This window comes from Leptonychotes weddellii, chromosome 15 (assembly GCF_054177405.1).
Source record: "Leptonychotes weddellii isolate Sample4059 chromosome 15, ASM5417740v2, whole genome shotgun sequence".
Classification (NCBI taxonomy): Eukaryota; Metazoa; Chordata; class Mammalia; order Carnivora; family Phocidae; genus Leptonychotes; species Leptonychotes weddellii.
The window spans coordinates 31,502,064-31,527,122 of NC_138383.1; the positions used below are offsets into that span (position 1 = coordinate 31,502,064).

General features: G+C 41.7%; 1 protein-coding gene and 1 pseudogene across 1 annotated transcript in view; both read right to left on the reverse strand.

Moving 5' to 3' along the window:
• ACACA (acetyl-CoA carboxylase alpha) overlaps window positions 1-24,991 on the reverse strand; it is a 236,136-nt gene extending 211,145 nt beyond the window's left edge. Inside the window, exons 1-3 of the mRNA XM_081805979.1 lie at window positions 24,723-24,991; window positions 10,633-10,679; window positions 7,002-7,254 (exon numbers count right to left, since the gene is read on the reverse strand). Coding sequence (XP_081662105.1) covers window positions 7,002-7,228 — 227 coding nt within the window. The 5' untranslated portion in view covers window positions 7,229-7,254; window positions 10,633-10,679; window positions 24,723-24,991. The remainder of the gene's footprint in view (window positions 1-7,001; window positions 7,255-10,632; window positions 10,680-24,722) is intronic.
• Window positions 10,708-17,380, reverse strand: LOC145717373 (ubiquinol-cytochrome c reductase complex assembly factor 2 pseudogene; annotated as a pseudogene).
• Window positions 24,992-25,059: the final 68 nt, after the last annotated feature.

The following is a 25,059-nucleotide window of genomic DNA, read 5'->3' on the forward strand; positions in this document are numbered from 1 at the left end:
TTTAAGAGACAGAATACACAATGTGTGGTCTTAGATTGGACATGAGTTTGGATGAACCAGCATTTTGGAGTCAATTGCAGAAACTGGAATATGGTGGGTATAGCAAATGAGACGAAAATTTACTGAAACAAAAAATTGGGAATTCTTGACAACAACAAAAAAAGCACAGATTATATAAAACAGTGTATACAGGATGATCTCATTCCAGTAGAAAGAAATGCATACATATATATGCATAGAAAAGGATTCAGATGGGGCACCTGGGTGGCTCAGTCGTTAAGCATCTGCCTCCGGCTCAGGTCATGATCCCAGAGTCCTGAGATTGAGCCCCGCATCGGGCTCCCTGCTCGGCAGGAAGCCTGCTTCTCCCTCTCCCATTCCCCCTGCTTGTGTTCCTGCTCTGTCTCTGTCAAATAAATAAAATCTTTTTTTTTTTAAAGATTTTTATTTATTTATTTGAGAGAGAGAGAATGAGAGCAAGCACATGAGAGGGGGGAGGGTCAGAGGGAGAAGCAGACTCCCCGCCGAGCAGGGAGCCCGATGCAGGACTCGATCCAGGGACTCCAGGATCATGACCTGAGCCGAAGGCAGTCGCTTAACCAACTGAGCCACCCAGGCGCCCCTCTATCTTTTTAATAAGGTTAACATTTAATCAGAGGAATACTGCTCAAAGAGAACATAAGCATACCTATTACACCCAGGGTTCGTTTAGCATTGTGGCTGACAGTATGGGCTCTGACTGGATCCAACAGACAGTTAGCTGTGTGACCCTGGGCACATTATTTAATCTGTGTTTCAGTTCCCCATCCATAAATTGTGGGCAATGACAGTACATTACTTACCGCATGAGGTTGTTGTAAAAATTAAGTATGGAACTCCACATAAAGCACAGCAGACTGTCTAGCATATAGTAAAGCACTTGATGAACTTACCTATTATTACTATTGTTGTAATTAGTCACTGAGAAAACAAGATTGCTAATTCTCACAGATGTGAAAAGTAAGATAGGATGTAACAGCAATAGATCAGCTTTATCTCTCACTATCCTTGTCCCCTAAATTTCTAAATTTCCTTCTTGACCCAATGGGAGCAAAAGCTGAAAGCCACTCACAGATCCTCTCAGAATCTCACCTTGTTGCTATTTCCTCTGGATGAAGGTCCGTACAGCTCTATATGTCTTTAAATGCCAGTATAATTAAATGTATAGTATTCTATTAGTTTCAAGTGTACAATATAGTGACTCAATAACTCTATTCATTATTCAGTGCTCATCACAGTAAGTGTACTCTTAATTCCCTTCAGCTATTTCACCCATCCCCCACCTACCTCCCTCTTTGTGTTTTTTAAAAGTCTATGACCAGGGGGTGCCTGGGTGGCTCAGACAGTTAAGCATCCAACTCTTGATCTCAGTTCAGGTCTTGATCTCAGGGTCATGAGTTCAAGCCCTGCAATGGGCTCCACGCTAGGCATGAAGACTACTTTAAAAAAAAGAAAAAAGGAGGGCGCCTGGGTGGCTCAGTTGGTTGGGCGACTGCCTTCGGCTCAGGTCATGATCCTGGAGTCCCTGGATCGAGTCCCGCATCGGGCTCCCTGCTCGGCAGGGAGTCTGCTTCTCCCTCTGACCCTCCCCCCTCTCGTGTGCTCGCTCTCTCTCATTCTCTCTCTCTCAAATAAATAAAATCTTAAAAAAAATAAAAAAGAAAAAAAGAAAAGGAAAAAAGAAAAAAGGGAAAAAAAAGGTCTATGACCAGGAGTGTGGTATCTAGGAGATGATCCCCAACTCAGTATATTATCTGCTTGTATTCCATGACCGGTATCATTGGACAAACTTTATAGATTATTTCTAATTACAAAATAGCTTCAAAACTCTCTACTTGGATTCTTCTTAAGAGTCAAAAATAATTCATAGGCGGGGCGCCTGCGTGGCTCAATCGTTAAGCATCTGCCTTCGGCTCAGGTCATGATCCCAGGGTCCTGGGATCGAGCCCTGCATTGGGCTCCCTGCTCAGCCGGGAGCCTGCTTCTCCCTCTCCTACTCCCCCTGCTTGTGTTCCCTCTCTAGCTCTCTCTCTGTGTCAAATAAATAAATAAAATCTTTAAAAATAATAATAATAATAATAATTCATAGGCAATCACATATCTGGATTCTAAATTTTCTAAGATATTGATAAAGTACTTTTCTTTCTAGACCAGAAAGGAGATAGTAATGTAGCTCACTTTCAAGAGGCCTTGCCTTAGCAAACTTAATCTCTCTCTCCTACCAAAGCAGTAACCACTGTCTTAAACCCAGCTATAGAACATCATATGATGGATTTATGTATACAAAAATAACAGCAATTACAGATTGTTCTCAAATGAAATCACCAACAACATGCTTGCTAAGCATAAAATGTTGGCCATTTGATACTTTGGGGATTTACTTTAAGAAGTTTAAAGGAAAACTGAGATGGAGTTTCAAATACTATAACATGAATTATAGGATAAAAAAGGTTTAAAGAAACCATACTACTCTAAGAGAGACCCAACTGTGGGGCTCACCTGTTTCCAACTGGACTTCAACCAGGAATTCAGCATACTAGTTGACAAAACTGATTATAATCTTTGGTTGATAGCATGATTGTGGGGTGATCTGGATTTACACTGCATTGTAAATATTCAGAACAATCTGACTTCAAGTGGCATCCCACAAGGAACAGATATCATTATCCATGCAACTAGATAGCTCTATTATATGCTACCAAATCACACCTAAGTTCTTAAAATTAAGATGCCTACATTCAGTCTTCAATGGTCTTTCTTCTCAAATATTCAATTAAATATTAATAATGAGGTTCAGAAATATATCAGCCTAGCTGATATATCAATCCCTAGCTGATCTTACCTAAAAATAAAAAGCCACGGGGCGCCTGGGTGGCTCAGTCATTAAGCGTCTGCCTTCGGCTCAGGTCATGGTCCCAGGGTCCTGGGATCAAGCCCCGCATCGGGCTCCCTGCTCCGCAGGAAGCCTGCTTCTCCCTCTCCCACTCCCTCTGCTTGTGTTCCCTTTCTCGCTGTGTCTCTCTCTGTCAAATAAATAAATAAAATCTTTAAAAAAAATAAAAAATAAAAAAATAAAAATAAGCCAAAGCACAGGTGTCTACAATGAGGCTTATATAGTCCCACCAAGCTATAACTACTTTTTTTTTTTTGCTATAACTACTTTCTTAGGGTATTATTTTCAAATGTTTGGGTTGTAAAGCTTTGTTTGGGTTGTAAAGCTTAGATTGATTGATTTTATTATCTCTATACCCAACATGGGGCTTGAACTCATGACCCCAAGCTCAAAGTTGCATGCTCTACTGACTAAGCCAGGCAGGTACCCTAGGTCATAAAGCTTAGAAAGTGATTTTCCTTCAGTGATGCTCAAAATATGTGATGCAAGTCATCTCCATCTCTGTAACAGTCTATTTTCTATTCCTGCCTATCCAACATGCCCATTAGACTCCTCATTTAGCATAAAAAACCAAGCCCTAAACTTGAGAGGCCCATTCTCATCCTATACTATGGCAGTCACATTACTTGGTTTTAGATGACCTCTTAGGAGTGCACCTGCCCCTTTAATCTATATCGCCTGTAAAAGATTAGATTATTCATTCAGGAAGGTAATCCTAAACCAATCTCTAACTCTGGGTTCAAAGAGTGAAAAAGAGTATCTGAACCAGTATCTTCATTTTCATAGATGAGGAAAATGAGTCCAAAGAGGTAATTTCTCTGAATTCTCTGTGGTCACATACCTAATTGGTGGCAGATGCAAGAACAGAGATCTCTCTAATATCAAGTGAATCTGACTCAATTTAAATTAACCCCAAGGATACCATATCCACAAATGACTTAGAAATGGATCAGTGGAGGGTGCCTGGGTGGCTCAGACGGTTAAGCATCTGCCTTCAGCTCAGGTCATGATCCTGGGGTCCTAGGATAGAGCCCCACATTGGGCTCCCTGCTGAGCAGGGAGCCTGCTTCTCCTTCTCCCTCTGCCTGCCTCTCTCCCTGCTTGTGCTCTCTAATAAAAAAATTAAAAAAGTCTTTAAAAAAAAAAAGAAATGGATCAGTGGAAAACATGTGTTCTATTTTGGAACATTCAGTAGCTGGGAAGCAGGTATGAACTCCTCCCCAGGCTGCTGATCACACTTCAATTCATTGCTCTTCCATGAGCTATGGGCATGAGTTTTCCAACTGTAGGGCTTGCAAAAAAATTCTCAGGCACTCATACCACTGACCACACAGTCTTTGCAAGAAGAAACATCAACTTTGGGAACAACTTGGCAACTACAAGCTGCCCTGCAAATCACTGGCTGAGTTTCCTATAATGGTGTTCATGCCACCATTGCCAAACACAATTTCCTAGTCCAACGAATGGCTAGTCTGTTTTACATGGCCTCAAATTGGACAAATTTCTCAAGGTGCTATGTGGCTTTAAGGATTTAGATTTAACCCGGTCTTTCTCAGTGGCACTGTGACATTTTGAGGACAATTCTTGGCTATGTGAGATTACCTAGTACATTGAAGAAGGTTTAGAATCACTGGTCCTTTGTCTTTTTTTTTTTTTTAATTTTATTTATTTAACAGAGATAGAGAGCACAAGTAGGCAGAGTGGCAGGCAAAGGGAGAGGGAGAAGCAGGCTCCCGTGGGGCAGGGAGCCCAATGTGGGGCTTGATCCCAGGACCCTGGGATCATGACCTGAGCCGAAGGCAGATGCTTAACCGACTGAGCCACCCAGGTGCCCCGGTCCTCTGTCCTTTAAATGCAAGGGTACAGTAGTAGTCCCTCCTTATCTGTGGTCTCACGTTCCAAGGTTTCAGTTACCCACAGTCAACCGCCGTCCAGAAGCAGGTGATCCTTCTCCTGACACATCATGAGGTCAATAGTAGCCTAAAGCTATGTCACAATGCCTACATCATTTGCCTTGCTTCATTTCATCACGTAAGCATTTTGTCCTCCCACATCATCACAAGAAGGATGAGATTGATATATGATTTTTGAAAGAGAGAAACCACATTCACATAACTTTTATTACAGCATATTGTTGTAACTGTTCTATTTTATTATTAGTTATTACTGTTACTCTTTTACCATGCCTAATTTATAAATTAAACTTTAACATAGGTACGTATGTATAGGAAAAAACACAGTATATAGAGGGTTGAGTACTATCTGTGATTTCAGGCATCCACTGGGGGTCTTGGAATGTATCCCCTGTATTCCCACCAGTCACAACCCTCACACATTTACAAATGACCTCAAAGGGTAAGATATCACCAGCAGTATTAGCCTTCAGGTCAACCATTAAATGAACTATAAAGTTATAAAAAATATTTACATAAAGACTTGACCCCTAAAAAAAAAGACTTGACCCCTCTTATCTGCCACTAAATACTGCCCTCTATTCATCTTTTTAGCCCAGAGATTAGATGAAATCTTTGTTCATCAACTCCTGAACACCAACTTTGTCTAAACTAGCTAAATAATTAAGACATTTTTACTGTCAGGGAAGTAGAGTAGAAAAGTTACTGAAATGGAATGAGGGCACCTTTGAATTCCAGTTTTCTGGTTATTCACCCTTAGACAAGTTATTTCCCCTCTTTAGGCCTCAGTTCTCTCATCTACTTAAATAAAAAGCATTAGGCTACATTATCTCTCAGGTTTATTGCAGTTCTAGGAATCTGTGACATAAAACATAATTAACTGGCTTAACTCTTTTCTTTTGACTCCACATGGCTAAATGGGGGTGTCCATCGACACTTACTACCTCATCTTTCAGAAGTAAGGACCCCAAAGTCCCAGAAGAGTCACATTCAGCCAGAGCCGGTATGGGATTTTACTACACGGTCTATATCTTGAGTATATAAAAAGGAGCTTAATTATTTTATGATCCATTAATAATAGAAGCACCAAGATAATAACAGCAATAGTCACTCTAATGTTTATCTCTGCTAGACTATCATCTCAACCCTGGATGTACATTAGAATCACCTGGATAGTTTAAAAAAAAAAAATGCCCCAGCTCCAAACCAAGCCAATATCAAATGAATCAGAATCTCATTTCTGGAGATAGATGGGGCTCATTTCTTAAGGTTCCACCAAGTAATTCTGATGTACAGTGAAAACCAAGAACCACTAATCCAGGCTCTTTAATCCAAGAAATGCAAAGCAAATGACCAAAGATCAGTATATCACATACTGGTTGTATAATCAAACATCAATAAATAAGAATAATCCAGTGTTACTATTCACTGACATTCTCGGTTACATATAAAGAATTCCATTTCTAGAGAAAAAGGGAGGTCTATAACAACCTTTTGTTCCTGCCACAGGTTGTTATTGAGGACGAACCCTGCCAGAAATAGTATATACCTTCCTGACATGAGAAAGCAATTCAAAGAACGATTACTATAAATTTGCCCAACCCTGCAAAAGTCCTATCAACCATTAAGACAGTTACAACATTAGTCAAAGTAGTACAGAAACCAAAATTCCTCAACCTAACTCTCACTGACTAGATGTCACTAAAAGACCAAGTATGTACAAAGAACAGGAAAAAGTTGAGAGGAACATTTAGAAAAAGACACTTTGAAAATTGCACTTCATGCAAAGTACATTTATTCATCAAAGCTTCAAGTCCAGGGGCGCCTGGGTGGCTCAGTCGTTAAGCGTCTGCCTTCAGCTCAGGTCATGATCTCAGGGCCCTGGGATCGAGCCCCGCGCGTCGGGCTCCCTGCTCTGCGGGAGGCCTGCTTCTCCCTCTCCCACTCCCCCTGCTTGTGTTCCTGCTCTCGCTATCTCTCTCTCTGTCAAATAGATAAATAAAAAAATCTTTAAAAAAAAAAAAAAAGCTTCAAGTCCAGTGATGCAGTTAAAGGTGGTACAACCTGGGCTAAAATTATTCTTGCTCTTTCCAGAACAAAATCAGTGAAACCCATAGGTCATGTTAAATAAGTAAAACATTAAATTTCTGTCTTACCTTATGTGTAAGGCCAAGCCATCCTGTAGGCTGGAGATCCCCAAATCAGAGAGTGTATCTGAGCCAACAGAAGCTGGTGATAGAGAGCCCTCCTTCTCCTCCAGCAGATCCAGCTTCACCAGGTTGCTAATTTCATCCTCTGAGTTATCTTCAGACACAGAACCAATTATGAATCGGGAGTGCTGGTTCAGCTCCAGAGGTTTGGCCAAGGGGGATGGTTCATCCATTATTCCTTCAAAATGAGCTCTCAGAGCTATGAAGAAAATGAGTGAGAAAAGCAGGTTATGGATAACAACCTGTATCAGAGGACAACCACAGATTATACCTAATATACTACAGCTGGCACTTGGAAGCAACATATAGTTTGAGAACTAGTTTCTTTGGCTATCTATTTCAGGGCCTCTGTTTTCTACAAGGGAGGAAAATCCAGATCATGATAACCATGCCTAAAAAATTAAAATTAGCTCCCTCTTCCTCAAAGAAATCTCTCTCAAAAAACTATAAGCCATTCCCAATCTCTTTATCAATTTGGTAACGTCCAAGAAATAATTATGATCAATGGAGAAACCTTTGCAGTAGGTGAAAGCTGCTCATGCTAGTGTGACTTCAGTTGTCAATACTAGGGAGAAATGCAGGAAAAGATTTGCGGAGAGTGGTGGTCGTTTCAAACTAGGTATTTAGAGTAAACTATACAACTATCACCTCGTTCCAACTGTACACTGTGAGAGGTTGTGAATTTTACATATGTGTATTTTTGTATAAATATATACACATAAAATACATTGACATTGATTAATAGACAGAGAGAGAAAATCTTTACTTGTCCTCATGAGTTTTTTCTTCAATTACATCTGTTAAAAATTCATCCAAAAATGTCTGCTCTTGGCTCTAATGTGCTGACATCGATAGGGAGAAAATGAATGTACTATCAAATTCAAAATCTATAATTAAAATAAGGGAGGGGTGATCTCAATTAAGTATTAGTTTTCTAGGTATAGGGCCTTATTAGCCAGAATTAAATATTTCCAACTACTAGCAAACTAATTAACAAAGACCAGAACAGTTCAAAGCCCATAAGAACAATAAAAACCAAAGCTAAAAGAAACAATATTTATTCTGTCACTCAAAAAATTCCATAAAAAAACCCTTCAGAACTACACATCAACTTACCACTGAACCTCTTGCAGCCTAACAATTTTAATTTAGAAAGCAATATTCCCAATACTGATTTCAAGGTGTATCAATAGATAATGTATATTAATAAATTATGCTGTAGACTACTTTGAAGTATAACAGTAGGTAGAAAGCAGTGTTCTTTGACATCAGATAACAAAACATAAAGATTTAAAAATGTTTGGGGCGCCTGGGTGGCTCAGTCATTAAGCATCTGCCTTTGACTCAGGTCATGATCCCAGGGTCCTGGGATCAAGCCCCACGTCGGGCTCCCTGCTCAGCGGGAAGCCTGCTTCTCCCTCTCCCACTTCCCCTGCTTGTGTTCCTGCTCTTGCTATCTCTCTGTGTGAAATAAAATCTTAAAAAAAAAAGATTTAAAAATGTTTGGAAATCACCATTAAACATTAAAATGACACGTGCACCATTATTCTTGTGTCATTGGTGAATCAGAGCTTATTCATTTACAAAGACAAAACAGTATTTGTAAATGATAGAGCAGTGGTTCTCAAAAAATGTAGTTGCCAGACCAGCAGCAGTAGCAGCAACATCACCAGGGAACCTCTTAAAAGTACAGATTCTCGGGCACCTGGGTGGCTCAGGTGGTTAAGCGACTGCCTTCGGCTCAGGTCATGGTCCTGGAGTCTGGGGACAGAGTCCCACATGGGGTTCCCTGCTCAGCAGGGAGTCTGCTTCTCCCTCTGACCCTCTCCCCTTTCATGCTCTCTCTAATAAATACATAAAATCTTTAAAAAAAAAAAAAAGTACAGATTCTCAGGCCCTACCATAGAGCAAATAACTGTATCAGAATCTACAGTTTGGGGCCCAGTATTCTATATTTTAACAAATCCTAAAAATTTGAGAATCACTCTGCTATAAGAATAAAACAGTAATAACAAATTGCCAGGAATGCTAAAAAAAAAAAAAAAAAAAATTACTTCTAGGTATTTCCCAATAGTGAGTTAGAGATTACTTCGGTTAACTTTTATTTTAAAAACCAGAATCAAATATAAAAATGGTATGCAACAGGAAAAACTTGACATCTAAATTTACTATACATTCCTCCCTTGGGATACTAGGTTTCTTTAAAATAATTTTTAAATGTCTCCAAATTTTATTAAGATAATCACTTCCAGAAATCTAAAAGAAAACCAATCATTTAAAAAGAGAAAGAAGGGGGCACCTGGGTGGCTCAGTTGGTTAAGCGACTGCCTTCGGCTCAGGTCATGATCCTGGAGTCCCAGGATCGAGTCCCGCATCGGGCTCCCTGCTCGGCGGGGAGTCTGCTTCTCCCTCTGACCCTCCTCCCTCTCATGCTCTCTGTCTCTCATTCTCTCTCTCTCAAATAAATAAATAAAATCTTTAAAAAAAAAAAAAGAGAAAGAAGGAAGGAAGGAAAAAGGGAGAAGGACAAAGTGAGGGAAGGAGGGAGGGAAAGTTCCAACAGATTGACCACTTTGAGGAACACCAAAAGGTACAGCAACAAAAAAGTCTACTTCTTTCACATTTTAGAGCAGTAAATAATCAAGTTTAAAAAAAAAAATAAGAGGGGCGCCTTGGTGGCTCAGTCGTTGGGCGTCTACCTTCGGCTCAGGTCATGATCCCGGGGTCCTGGGATCGAGCCCCGCGTCAGGCTCCCTGCTCTGCGGGAAGCCTGCTTCTCCCTCTCCCACTCCCCCTGCTTGTGTTCCCTCTCTCGCTGTGTCTCTCTCTGTCAAATAAATAAATAAAATCTTTAAAAAAATAAACATAAAAAAGTAAGAAAAGACCCCCTTCCCTCCCCACCCCTGCAGAATTCCAAATTCCATCTCAACTAATATAGAAAATAATGGCTGCCTTCTTCACAGGAGAAATAAATAAGGCATTCAGGGGCATGTTCTAGTTTAGAGTCTGACTGAAATTAGATGACTACACAAAAAAATAAAATTCATGAGAAAAGAGCAATTCTCTGATTCCATGGGAGAAGAAGAAGAAATGATTTAACTAATAAATGAGAGGCTCCATAAGGTCAACTTCAAATTTTTCTTTCCTAGCTAAGAACATGAAGGCAGCCTCCCCTGAATTGTTGCAAAGATTGGAAGCAGCTCAGCTGTCAGCAGCTAAAGAGCCTATCAACCAACCAGCAATTCTACTGAATGGTATCCCCGGGCACAAGCCTGCAAAGCACCAGAAAAGAGAGGTCATGTATGGAAAATCACTGAGTAGATGTCCAGACACTCTAGAAACTACTCTACGGCCCGTCCCACTTCCATTGAATCTAGTCCAGAATTAAAGAGAAAGGGGGACGGAATACTACCACTGTCAGACCATTCACTTCAGGTTATCCCCCCCGCTAAATCTGCCTATGTGCTTTTTGTAGAAGGCAACTTTTCACATAAATGCCTACAGTTTAATACTTTAGCACATGAACATGAAATTTTTATCACACTGTAAACAGGAAAGAATATTATTTGTAACTGACCTCTTATAATTCTTACTGTCTGAGCAGATATCCACCTCCAAAAAGAACTAGAGAGAAAGAGAGAGATTTGAAGTGGTTTTATTTTTTAAGAAACCCGAATTTTAGCAATTCCTGTTTTGCTCAGCATGATACAAAACTGATAGTACTCAAAGTATCATTTTTCTGATCAAATCTATTGTTTAATTTGAAGCATAAAGTTCAGTTGTTTAACTATTGTTTATTCATATCTATAAATCAAAAGCATTACACAAAGACTTTGTTTTTTCATGAGAGTATTAAACAATAATCCAAGCTTACCACTTCAGGAGGTGCCTTTTCCAATTGTATACTTCGATGAACATATTCCAACCCTATGATAGCCAATATTTCATCGAAAAAGAGGCAGGGGGGGAGAAGAGAACCACTAGATCCCTTGGAACTCAGACTCTGATTATATTTCCAAATGGTTATACCCACATATAAGATTGGAAGCCAGGAAGGGGACAGATCTTGCATTAAATTAAACTAAAAACTAAATCTAAATCCCTTAGATCCCTAAAACTCTAAGGGATCAAGAAGTCTCTAGCTACTTCCCGAAACCTAGGTTTCCTTCCATGCCCAACAATTTATATGTATCCAGGGTAAAAATTCTCAACTTTGGTTATGTATAACAATCACCTATGGAGCTACTTATTTATTTATTTATTTTTAATTTGAGTATAGTTGACACATGATGTTACACTGGTTTCAGGCCTGTGGAGCTTTTTTGAGGGGAGGAGGGGAACCAGGCAGTTTTATTTATGATGGCAACTAGAAGACTCCAAGCTTAGGAGCATGGGCGAGATAAGGACTGAGCCCATGCCTTCTGCTTCTCGTTGGGATTCCTGGGGGCAAACTTCTCCCCCAGTTTCTTCCACATTCCTTTATTCATTTCCTTAAACTCTTTCAAGATGTCTGTGGACAGGATCGGCTTGTACTCTTCTGTGGACAGGCCAGTGAAGCTCATGTCTTTGGGGCAAGGGTCCTTGTGTTTGTAACAGTTTGAATGGAGCCATGTGAAACTCTCATACATCCGATCACAGGCCTCAGGCTCTACAATCTTGAGTATTCTCTCCCTCCGGAAAGGCCTGTGCTACGCCTGGCCCGTTTGGTCTCCTCCACTGGCCATTCCTCACAGAGTTTTAGGAAACGCCAGCAGGGGCTGGCCTCCATTTTGGGCCACCCCATGGTGCTTTTTAAAAACGTGTCTAAACTCGGGCGCCTGGGTGGCTCAGTTGGTTAAGCGACTGCCTTCAGCTCAGGTCATGATCCTGGAGTCCCTGGATCGAGTCCCGCGTTGGGCTTCCTGCTCGGCAGGGAGTCTGCTTCTCCCTCTGACCCTCCTGCCTTTCATGTGCTCTCTCTCTCAAATAAATAAATAAATAAATCTTTAAAAAAAAACAAAAAAAACCATGTCTAAACTCCACCCCAGATCTACCAAATCAGATTCACTGCTGGAGGCCCAGAGATCTGAATATTAAGTTCCACAGCTGACTGACACTGATATATCTCCAGGCTTGAGAACCACTGATACAGGGTGGAGAAGAAATCCAGAACTTCTAAGACCTCGAATGACAAGCGATAGGACTGGGGACAGTGCAGGTATGTTAACTGAGGAAGCTGGATTTACCCAATTATGTGGTTTAAGCTGGTATTATTCCCTACAGTTGTGGTAGGGAAGAGGGGGTGAGAAGAGGAAGGAGAAAGGAAGTAGTCTGAATCAGATGCAACCAAAGGGGCAGTAGAGCTGGAGTCAAAACCTAGAACTCAAGCTCAAATTCTGACTTTGCCAAGTATTGGCAGTGCAAACTTGAACGAGTCACTTAACATCTCTGATTCTCGTCATCCGTAAAAATAAAAAGGTCATACGCTACCTCAGGGGACTGCTGTGAAAACGGAGAGTATATGAAGTATTCTGTAAACTATGTACTAGACCAGTGTTTTTCAAACTATGGGTTACCACCAAGCAGAACAGTAAGAAATAAATTTAGAAGGTTACAACCAACATTTTATTTTTTTAAAGATTTTATTTATTTATTTGACAGAGACAGAGATAGCGAGAGCAGGAACACAAGCAGGGGGAGTGGGAGAGGGAGAGGGAGAAGCAGGCTTCCCGCAGAGCAAGGACCTACCCCAGGATCCCGGGATCATGACCTGAGCCGAAGGCAGGCACTTACCCGGCTGAGCCAGCCAAGCGTCCATACAACCAACATTTTAAAAATGAAGGGGCGCCTGGCTGGCTCAGTCGGTAGAGCATGCCACTCTTTTTTTTTTTTTTTTAAGATTTTATTTATTTATTTGACAGAGAGAGACACAGCGAGAGAGGGAACACAAGCAGGGGGAGTGGGTAAGGGAGAAGCAGGCTTCCCGCCGAGCAGGAGCCCGAAGTGGGGCTCGATCCTCAGGACCCTGGGATCATGACCTGAGCCGAAGTCAGACGCTTAACGACTGAGCCACCCAGGCTCCCCGAGCTTGCCACTCTTGATGTTGGGGTTGAGAGTTCGAGCCTGGCGTTGAGCATAGTTTACTTTAAAAAAAAAAAAAGTCATTAAAAATGAAATAGAACAGAACACCTGGGTGGCTCAGTCAGTTAAGCGTCTGCCTTCGGCTTATGATCCTGCTTCTCCCTCTGCCCCTCCCCACTGCTGGTGACCTCTCCCTCTCTTTCTCTGACAAATAAATAAATAAAATCTTAAACAAAAAATGAAATAGAACAGAAGATGTTAAGAGTAACCATACTTTATAAGGACGAATATTGTTCTGTGAATTTTTATATCAGTTATATGTATGTCAAAAAAAAGTCTTAGAGTCACAATGAATCCTTGCTCTCCTGCCCCCTCCACTTTATGCTCTCACAAGAGAACAAACACAGTGACTTAATACCTAAACCAATGGTTCTTAAACTTTCTTAGGTCAGGACACTATTAGAAATCTGATAAAAGCTCTGGACTCTTTCTTGACAAAAATTCACCCTCACACAAAATTCTGCTTACATACAAGTTTAGGACCCCCAAAGCCTTGCCATGAATCAGGTTAAGATCCTTCTCTCTAGAAAGAAGACAAAGAATGGAGGTGATCCCTGGGGAAGGCTCATATAGCTGCTATCTCACCACCTCCAAAAGAAGGCCTTTCCCCAGACGGAGGGGTAGTACATTCTGCTTATCCAAATAAAAATTTTCTTCATTAGATCAAATTGTCAAATTCTCCTTTATTAAAAAAGAAAGTTTTAAAATGTTCTTGAACTGTTAGAAACTCTTCAAAATATTTGCAGAAGGCTCCCAAACTATACCCTATGTGCCTGAAAATGGGATAAAGCTAATTACAGCTAATGCACTTTTATTTAAGAGTCAGCCTGCATTTCACCCAGGGATATTTCTCTAAATAAAACAGAACAGATTTTACCAAACTTATATGTTTCCCTTGAACTCAAGTGACACTATTTTCCAAGTGATTCTAATAAAGAGGCATCAATTAGTTTTCATAGCCACTGATAAAGTATCCAAGCTGGGGACACCTGAGTGGCTCAGTCGGTTAAGCATCTACCTTCCGCTGAGGTCATGATCCCAGGGTCCTGGGATTGAGTCCTGCATCAGGCTCCTTGCTCAGCGGGGAGCCTGTTTCTCCCTCTGCTTGCTTTCTCTCTCTGACAAATAAATAAATCTTTAAAAAAAAAAAGTATCCAAGCTGACACAACATGTCCTTGCCTTTTAAGTCATAGTAACTTCATTTAAATTTCTTCAAAAATAATCACTGAATCTGCTTTTCATTTTTGTCGTTTTACTGATAAACTTTTAAATGGATTTTAGTATTAATTCAGTAACCATGAGTTTTTTAAAGCCACATTTTATTTTCCTGCAAGTTTTAAAGATTTTATTTATTTATTTTTAGAAAGAGAGCACGCGTGCCTGAGCTTACTGGCACGTGAGCTGGGGGAGGGGCAGAGGGGGAGAGAGAGCCAGAGGGAAAGAATCTCAAAGGGACTCCGGGCTGAGCACAGAGCCCGACTCAGGGCTCAATCCCGTGACCCTGAGATCATGACCTGAGTCAAAGCCAAGAGTCGGATGCCTAACCAACTGAACCACCCAGGTGCCCCATGTTTTAAATTTTAAAACAAAAAACACTTGTGTCCCAAATAGTGAGATGGATGATGTATACTGAAGGATAAAAAAGATTTGGTCCCTGGCTAAGATGCTATAGATACCTAAAGAAACAGACAATTATAGTAGTGTAATAATTGTTAGGTATGGAAACACAAAAAAGAAAGATACTTTATCCAAACTTGGAGGTGGTAATGGTGAGGACAGGGATCAAGGAAGATTTCCCAGAGTGGGAAGACATTAACAATAAAGAACTGGGATATAAACAAGGACAGAGAGGAAGGAGCACTCCATGTAGAAGAAGCCACTGAATAAACATCCAGATTGTAGAATACAATGACTTATGAGAAATACCAGACCTGAATGGCTTCAAGAGTTTGAGGTAATTTCCTTCAAGAGCCAGCTGGGGGGCTTTTTTTTTTTTTTTTTTAAAACAAGAGTATTTCCTTAGGGTAAAGTAGTCTTTAGAAAGAAAATAACATTGTGTAATTGTCTATTCTATTCTTCATTTCTCAGCCCATGGATATAGAATATTTTTCAAGGATGAAGCTGGTGAAAGCTTCTGCATCTTTCAAGAAATCTTTAAGGAAGCCTTGCCAAACTTCTGGATAAAGATGGTAGGTTGAATACATATCCATTTTGTTCCTCCCTAAAATCCTACTAAAAAAACAAAAGTAAAGGGGCACCTGAGTGGCTCACTCAGTTAAGCATCTGCCTTCAGCTCAGGTCATGATCCCAGGGTCCTAGGATTGAGCCCCACGTTGTCGCTGGGCTCCCTGTTCAGCGGGGAGTCTGCCTCTCCTCCCTTTGTCTCTCTTCCCTCTGGTGTGCGCTCTCTTGCTCTCTCTTTCATGTTCACTCTCCCTCTCAAGTAAATAAATAAAATCTTAAAAAAAAAATTAAGGAATTTTTTTAAAAGGTATAATTCACAAAAGACTCCTCCCATCTCCTCCCCAACCCCAAAACCCCCCACCCCGCAAAAGAAAGTCAGGGGAGACAACAGCAAGATAATTTTCTTGGAAAGCAGATGGAAACATGATAAATGACTACACAAACCTGGGAAACTAAATCATAAGCCATCTGTGGTAAACTCATAATCAACACTTTATATCAAAGTGAAAATGTTCAGAAAATGGAAGTGAATGATGGAGCTAAAATAAAGAGGATCTGGTTGAAATTTTGTTTCAGAGGCTTCAGATCCTTTGATTTCCTTCCCAACTAGTAAAGCCAGGTGTTGGGGATACTGGGGGATACCAGCAACAGTAAAGGGGAGAGCACCATGTTGAAAATGGAGAAATTAAGTAAGCATATTGAGTATGAGCTCCCAGCCTTCTTTCCCCAATTTTCACCAACCAGGAGGGAAATTAGAAGATCCTTCTTTGTGGAATCTAACTAGACCAAGGGGAAAAAACCTCAAAAAGTAACGCTGGAGTTCACTAATTAAGATGCCCCACCAGATCACCCTATAAGGAAGTTAACAGTCAACCAGCCTCATTCACATTCACATAATCTTGAATTAGCTTTTTAATCATCCTCTGTTAAAATTAAGCAATTAAAGATTACTATATAGTCTGAGAAAAACCTCCAATATGAAAGAATCAAAAACAACTACCTATAGAAAAAAAAAATGCAACTAGAAGGGGTTATGTGGAAATAGAAAATGTTAAAAACGGAGGGGGGGAGTAGGTGACTTGATTTTATATGTAGAAATTTTTTTTTTTTTAAAGATTTATTTATTTTTTAGAGAGCCAACGAGAGAGAAACAGCATGAGAGGGGAGAGGGTCAGAGGGAGAAGCAGGCTCCCCGCTGAGCCAGGAGCCCGATATGGGACTCGATCCCAGGACCCTGGGATCATGACCTGAGCCGAAGGCAGACGCTTAACCATCTGAGCCACCCAGGCGCCCCTGTAGAAATGTTTTTTGCAGAAATAAAAAAGCTGTCCTAAAATTCGTATGGAATCCCAGGAGACCCCCAAATAGCCAAAAAAATCTTGAAAAAGAACAAAACTGGAAGACTCATGCTTCCTGATTTTAAAACTTACTACAGGGGCAACCTGGGTGGTTTAGTCAGTTAAGCGCCGGCCTTCAGCTCAGGTCATGATCTCAGGGTCCTGGGATCAAGCCCCATGGCAGGCTCCCTGCCCCTCTGCCTCTCTCTGCGCTCATGCTCTCTGTCTCTCTCAAATAAATAAATAAAATCTTTAAAAAAAAACAAACAAAACTTACTACAAAGCTGCAGTATTAACATCAAGACAGATATACAGACCAGGGAAACAGGACAGAGAGGTCAAAAAGAATGAGATCTTGCCATCTGCAACAACAGCATAGACCTAGAGAGTATAACAATAAGTAAAATTAAATTAGAGAAAGAGAAGTACCGTATGATTCCACGCTTGTGGAATTTAAGAAACAAAACAAATTAATTTTAAAAAGAGACAAACAGGGGCACCTGGATGGCTCAGTCAGTTGAGCATCTGACTCTTGGTTTCAGCTCAGGTCATGATCTCATAGGTCCTGAGATCAAGCCCACATAGGGCTCCAGGCTCAGCGCAGAGTCCTCTTGAAGATTCTCTCCCTCTGCCCCTCCCCCCACTGGTGCTCTCTCACCCGAAAGCTCTCTTTAAAAATAAATAAATCAGGGCGCCTGGGTGGCTCAGTTGGTTAAGCGACTGCCTTCGGCTCAGGTCATGATCCTGGAGTCCCGGGATCGAGTCCCACATCAGGCTCCCTGCTCAGCGGGGGTCTGCTTCTCCCTCTGACCCTCTTCCCTCTCGTGCTCTCTGTCTCTCATTCTCTCTCTCTCAAATAAATAAATAAAATCTTTAAAAAATAAATAAATAAATCAGTCCTTTTAAAAAAAGAGAGACAAATAATAAAGCAGACTCTCAAATACAGAAAAGAAGCTGGTGGGTTGTCAGAGGGTAGGTGGGTGGGGGGATGGGTGAAATAGGTGAAGGGGATTAAGAGTACACTTATCATGATGAGCACTGAGTAATGTTTAGAATTGTTGAATTATATTATATACCTGAAACTAATATAACAGTGTATGTTAATTGTACTTCAATTAAAAAAAGAGAAAGCCCAGAAATAAACCCTCCCATACATGGTCAAATGATATTTGACAAGGATGCTAAGACCATTTAATGAAGGACAGCCTTTTCAACAAATGGTGCTGGGAAAACTGGATCTCCACATACAAACAAATGAAATTGGACCTTTCCCTAACACCATATTAAAAAAATTAACGCAAAATGCATCAAGGCTTTAAACGTAAAACCTAAACCAATAAAACTCTTAGAAGAAACACAGGACAAAAGCTTCATAACATTGGATTTGGAAAAGATTTCTTGGATATGACACCAACAGCTAGCTTAACAAAAGAAAAAACAGACAAACTGGATTTCTTGAAAATTAAAAAAAAATTGCACAGCAAAAGACTATCAACAGAGTAAAAAGGCAAACCAAAAAATGGGAGAAAATATGTGCAAATCATGTATCTGATAAGAGATTAATAACCTAAAACTCAAACCCAATTCAAAAATGGGCAGAGGACTTAAAATGAAATTTCTCCAAAAAAGATATATGAGTGGCCAGTAAGCACGTCAATATGCTCAACATCACTAATCATTACGGAGACACAAATCAAAACTACAATAAGATACCAACCCATACCCATCAAGGCTACCATCAAAAAAAAAAGAAAAAAGTGGAGAAACTGGAACCCTTGGGCACCATGAGTGGGAATGTAAACTGGTACAGCCAGTAAGGAAAACAGTATGGTGGTTCCTCAAAAAATTAAAAATAGAATTACCATAAAATCCAGCAATTCCACTTTTGGATATATACGCAAAAAAACTGAATACAGGCTCTCAAAGATATATTTGTACATCCATGTTTATAGCAGTATTATTCACAATAGCTTCAACATGGAAAAAGCCAAGTGTGCACTAATGAATGAATAGGTAAGCAAAATGTGATATACACATACAATTAAATGTTATTCAGCCTTAAAATGGAAGGAAATTCTGCAATATGCTACAATGTGGATGAACCTTGAGGATATTATGCTAAGTGAAATAAGCCAGTCACAAAAAGACAAATGCTGTATAATTCTACTTACATGAGGTACTTAATCAAAATCATATAGACAGGAAGTAGAATAGTGGTTGGCAGGGGTTGGGGGAAGCAGAGAATGGAAACTATTATTTAATGGGTACAGAGGTTCAGTTTCACAAGATGAAAACTTCTGGAGGGGCTCCTGGGTGGCTCAGGCATTAAGTGTCTGCCTTCGGCTCAGGTCATGATCCCAGGGTCCTGGGATCTAGCCCTGCATCAGGCTCCCTGCTCAGCGGGAAACCTTCTTCTCTCTCTCCCACTCCCCCTGCTTGTGTTCCCTCTCTCGCTGTGTCTCTCTCTGTCAAATAAATAAATAAAAAATCTTTAAAAAAAAAAAAAAGAAAAGAAAAAAGTTTTGGAGATGGGTGGTAGTAACAGATGCACAATGTTATAGATGTATTTAATACTGAACTGTACTTTAAATGGTTAAGATGGTAAATTTTATATGTATTTTACCACAAGAAAAATTGAAGAAAGAAACACCTCACAGGTTACATATTAATTACAAAGGGGAACAGGTACTTTTACAATGGAGAAATACAGTGATCACTCTAAGTGTTTATATTATCACCACTATTAGGACAAACTGACATGAGTTGCCTCCAGATGTGATGCAGTTAAGAGAGAGTCAAATGCTCATCTTCCATAGTAGGATATCAATAGGAAATGTCTAAAAATGAATAATCAAGAGGTAGCAAGACAATGTTATATACAGATGAAAGGGTATAGTAATAAATATACCAGCTAAAATAAATGAAAGTGCGAAGGGGGTGAGGGAATGCTGTTTGACTGTAACAAACTCTGTAAAACAATACTTTTTAAACTATGTGCATGTATAATTTCGATGAAAATAAAAACGTAAAAAGTTCATCCTATAATGTTAAGCGAACAAAAGGTGAAGAATGGTATATAAAGTGTGCACAATTTATATTTAAAAAATTGGCAGAGGGGGATAGATGTTTGAACATGAATAAAATCTCTGATAATTACTAAGAAATTAACAACTTTAAATTTAAATCAGTATGTCTGAGAATGATTGAGAAATTATAATAAGAAATTAAGGGGCGCCTTGGTGGCTCAGTTGGTTGAGCGTCTGCCTGCAGCTCGGGTTATAATCCCAGGGTCCTAGGATCGAGCCCAGCATTGGGCTCCCTGCTCGGGGGGGAGCCTGCTACTCCCTCTCCTCCTCACCTGTGCTCTCTCGCTGTGTATCTCTCTCAAATAAATAAAATCTTTTTAAAAAAATTAAAACATAGGGGCGCCTGGGTGGCTCAGTTGGTTAAGCGACTGCCTTCGGCTCAGGTCATGATCCTGGAGTCCCGGGATCGAGTCCCGCATCGGGCTCCCTGCTCAGCAAGGAGTCTGCTTCTCCCTCAGACCCTCCCCCCTCTCCTGCTCTCTCTCAAATAAATAAATACATAAAATCTTTAAAAAATAATAATAATAATAAAAAATTAAAACATATTTTTAAAAAAGAAATTAAGAACACTGCTTGCCTCCTGTGACGGGAACTGGGAGGCTGCAAGACAAGGTTGGGGGGGAGACTGTCTTTTTATATGTTTTAAAATTTTGAACTATGTGAATGTATTACTCATGTGTTAGCAACTGAAGCTTTTCAAATAAGTTTAATAAAAAACTTTACCAAATTCCATGCCACTCTGATACCTTATCTCATATCTGCCTGAACATTTAAGTAGACAACAGGTATGTCATTCCCTTGTTAGTGTTACTGTGTAACTGACTATGAGTTACCTCCTCAATGAAGCTGGGAAAGTTATTATCTCTTCTGATTGTTTTGGATCCACCACCCCCAATAGCACACAACACTGTGTAAACACTAGGCCTTTGCAGGCTGAGTGTTCCCTAGGAATTCAAATGAACATTGGAGTTACAAAACTAGGAGACAGGAGCCACGTGCTTATTTCAAATATTATCCCCTAGAAACATTTGGAGGCTTCCAGGTAAAAAGCCATTTTGTGAATTCAAAAAGCTCTGGGATTATGAATCAATTCGTTCTCATAGTCTTTTTCTTTTTTTAAAGATTTTATTTAATTGACAGAGAGAGCGCAAGCAGGGGGAGCGACAGGCAGAGAGCTAGGGAGAAGCAGGCTCCCCGCCGAGCAGGGAGCCCAATGAGGAGCTTGATCCCAGAACCTTGGGATCATGACCTCAGCCGAAGGCAGACACTTACTTAAGCCATTGAGCCACTCAGGTGCCCCTCGTCCTCATAATCTTATTTCATAGAATAGCATTCAGAAAAAGTGGGAGCCATGATTGAGGTATGTCAGCAGCCTTCCAGAGTCTCAAAGATAAGAACAATATCTTCCTTGAAGAAATATTACTTGATTTTTTTTTTTTGGCCCCCCCCAAGTCCCCTGGATGTATTAAGGCACTGTAGATTACATTACCTGGCAGAGACGGAGAAATTTACAGGTTAAAACAGACATTTCTAATCCTCTTGGAATTATAGCATCTTTTTTTTTAAAGATTTAATTTATTTATTTGAGAGCGAGAGCGTGCATAAGCAGAGGGGGGAAGCAGCAGAGGGAGAGGGAGAAGCAGGCTCCCTGGTAAACAGGGAGGCTGACACAGGGCTTGATCCCAGAACCCTGAGATCATGACCTAAGCCAAAGGCAGACACTTAACCGACTCAGCCACCCAGGCACCTCGGAATTACAGCATCTTATGTGGTTTTAGGGAGATAGTTTTAAGTTGCAAATAATGAAGAACTCTGAAAAATTAGTTGCCCTGTGATGCATTAGGTCAGATGATGAACTGCCTATAGCTGGAAGTCTTCAACAGGAGAATCAGATAAAATATTCTCATAATGAGTAGAAAACTGGACTAGAAAATTCCTAAGGTAGGGGTGGGTGGCTTGGTTAAGCGTCCAACTCTTGATCTCAGCTCAGGTCTTGATCTCAGAGTCGTGAGTTCAAGGCCCGCGTTGGGCTCCGTATTCAGTGGGGAGTCTGCTTGAGATTCTCTCTCTCCCTTTGGCCCTCCCCAGGTGGGCGCACTTTTTCTCTCTCTAAAATAAATAAATAAGGGCGCCTGGGTGGCTCAGTTGGTTAAGCAACTGCCTTCGGCTCAGGTCATGATCCTGGAGTCCCGGGATCGAGTCCCGCATCGGGCTCCCTGCTCAGCGAGGAGCCTGCTTCTCCCTCTGACCCTCCCCTCTCTCATGTACTCTCTCATTCTTGCTCTCTCAAATAAATAAATAAATCTTTAACAAAAAAATAAATAAATAAATAAAATCTTAAAAAAAAAAGAAATACCAATGTCTAATTCCAACAATTTTTATTTTACTTCTTTCAACCAAGACTATTAGGATATTAGCTATCAAAAAAAATTTTTTTAAAGAAGGAAAAACACTAGCCCCAGACCTGTTAAACCAGTCAGTGTGACAAGTAAAAAAAAATTGTCCTAGTCATTGACTGAAAAGGAAACAGAATGTTACATAGTGATCTACACCTGAACCAGTTCACAGCATTTAAGCTAGGTCAGTATCAGATGAGAGAGTTCTGATGCTGGCTTTCACAATGCCCATTCTTTGACATAACCTAGTCATTATCTCAACTGTAAATTTATTAAACCAAATGCCACCATTCCCCTATCTTTCCTTCCATTTTAAAACAGTTAAATCTTATGCTTGATATATTTCTATTCTGCACTGGTGATTCAAAACAAAACTTGTGGGGCGCCTGGCTGGCTCAGTCGGTGAAATATGGTACTCTCGGTCTCTGGATTGTGGGTTCAAACCCCACATTGCGTGTAGAGATTACTTAAAAAAAAAATCTTTAAAAACAAAACAAAACTTCTGCAACGCAAATAAACACAGGCAGATTTATAAATTAATACTATGCCTTTGACAACTTTTTTTTTTTTTTTAAAGATTTTATTTATTTGCGAGAGAGAGAATGAGAGACAGAGAGCACGAGAGGGAGGAGGGTCAGAGGGAGAAGCAGGCTCCCCACCGAGCAGGGAGCCCGATGCGGGACTCAATTCCAGGACTCCAGGATCATGACCTGAGCCGAAGGCAGTCGCTTAACCAACTGAGCTACCCAGGCGCCTGCCTTTGACAACTTTCATTTGGCCACTTTACAATAGTTAATTATTCTTGGATTCACAACAGTCGTGTATAATTAGAAAAAAGGAAACTGAGGCAAGAGAAGTGGGAAGAGACTTGCTACTTTGTAGCAAGTAGGCACCCACCTGGACACTGCAGCTGCTCTCCTACTGTATAGGACCACAATACTTCCCCCCTTAAAAGTGCCTGTCAAGAGGCGGTGGCTCAGTCGGTTAAGCATCTGCCTTGGGCTCAGGTCATGATCCCAGGGTCCTGGGATCCAGCCCCATATTGCCTCCCTGCTCAGCAGGAAGCCTGCTTCTCTGTCTCCCACTCCCCCTGTTTGGCTCTCTTTCTCTCTCTGTCAAATAAATAAATAAAATCTTAAAAAAGTGCCTGTCAAATAGCACAGAACTTCTTCTCATCACAGGCATCCAAGGCATCCCCAACAAGAAGCAAATCAGAGAATTCCTACTCCCTGAGTAAGAAGAAACCAGGTAACCCAAGCATGCTTCTCAATCTGCACTTTGGGTTGGGGAAAAAAAGAAATGAATGAAAAGAGAGATTCAAGGGGACCAACTTCTGGGAATGAAGACCAAAGGGCGCCTGGGTGGCTCAGTTGGTTAAGCCACTGCCTTCGGCTCAGGTCATGATCCTGGAGTCCCAGGAATCCCTGCTCAGCGGGGGGTCTGCTTCTCCCTCTGACCCTCTTCCCTCTCGTGTTCTCTCTCATTCTCTCTCTCAAATAAATACATAAAATCTTAAAAAAAAAAAAAAAAGAATGACCAAATTATTAGGTTTATTCCATCACACATTGGGAAATTACAGAAACACTGCTTAAGTAGAGATAAAATCAGGAAGTCCTCGGGTCTTTTGATTTCCATCCTAAACTTAGGCCCCCAAACAAAAAATAGCTGAAATTAGAGTATTTCTCCTACCTGAGTAGTTATATTCTTATGCTTCTATAAAACCCACAAGGCCTACAGAAGTCCCTGATATTTACGGATGATTCCAAAGGTCCACTAGTGTTTACTTTCCCGTCTTCGAATCCAAAATAATGTTGGTACTGACCGAAGCAGGACCTTCACGCACATCCCTCTGAAATCATTAGCTTCACATACACTTTCCTGCGTTTTATCTCCAATACCTTACCTTGATCAGTATTAGCAAACGCGAAGGAGAGTAACAGGCATGTACATTGACTACGTCCCTCACAGAAAACATAATAAAATCCCAGGAGCAAGAACTGGCAAGGGACAACTCGCCTGGCCCTGGCTCCCACCACGATACAAAGAGAGAGAAGCCAGGGGCTCTACACCCCACACTTCACTCTGCGAGAGGAAGACGACTTTCAATGCAACTGGACCTAATCCTCAACATCCCTCTCCCACGTGGGTCTTCCCCCTCTGCCAAGCGTGGGGTTGGATTGAAGAGAGGTCTGGAAGGAATCAGCCCACACCAAGGTTGGGGAGGGGGATGGTGGCGAGCTCCCGGCAGACACCCCAGTCCCTCCTTAGAGGCCCTGGGCTGTACGACTCCCAGTTCCGGGGTCTGAACTCCCACCCCCTACTTCGAGACCCCAGTCCTCTCCGCGTCTCCGCAGAGGGGGAACTCAAGGGCCCAGGGCTGCGGCGAGGGCTGGGCTGCCCCGCACAGGTTGGGACGGGATGGAGCCCGGGCCGCGTGCGGGCGGAAGATGGGAGGCGGCCCCCCTCCGCGCTGCCGCGGCCCCTCCCCGGGCCCCGGCCTCTCCAGGTCCCGGATCACAGGCTCTAAGGCGGCCCTCACCTCACCTCAGGGCGGAGGCGTCCGGGGTCCGGCGGCGCCGGGGAGCCCCTGCGCAGATCCGGTGCTGGGCGGGAGGAGACGCCGGCAGCTCCGGCGATGGCTGACAGGCGCGCAGCACCAGGCCGGCCCAGCACACGGGGAAGGGGCGGGGCCTCACGGGAGGCGGCCCCGCCCCCGCCCCGCCCCTGCCTCCCACCTCAGCGTGCGAGCACCATGAGGTGACTACGTCCGGGGTTACTCCCGGCCGTTCACCTCTGACCCCGCTCCCCGCTGCGGCGCGGTCTGGCGGGCCTCGAGGAGAGGCGCGGGTCCCGAGGGCCGGGCGACAGCCAATGAGAGGGC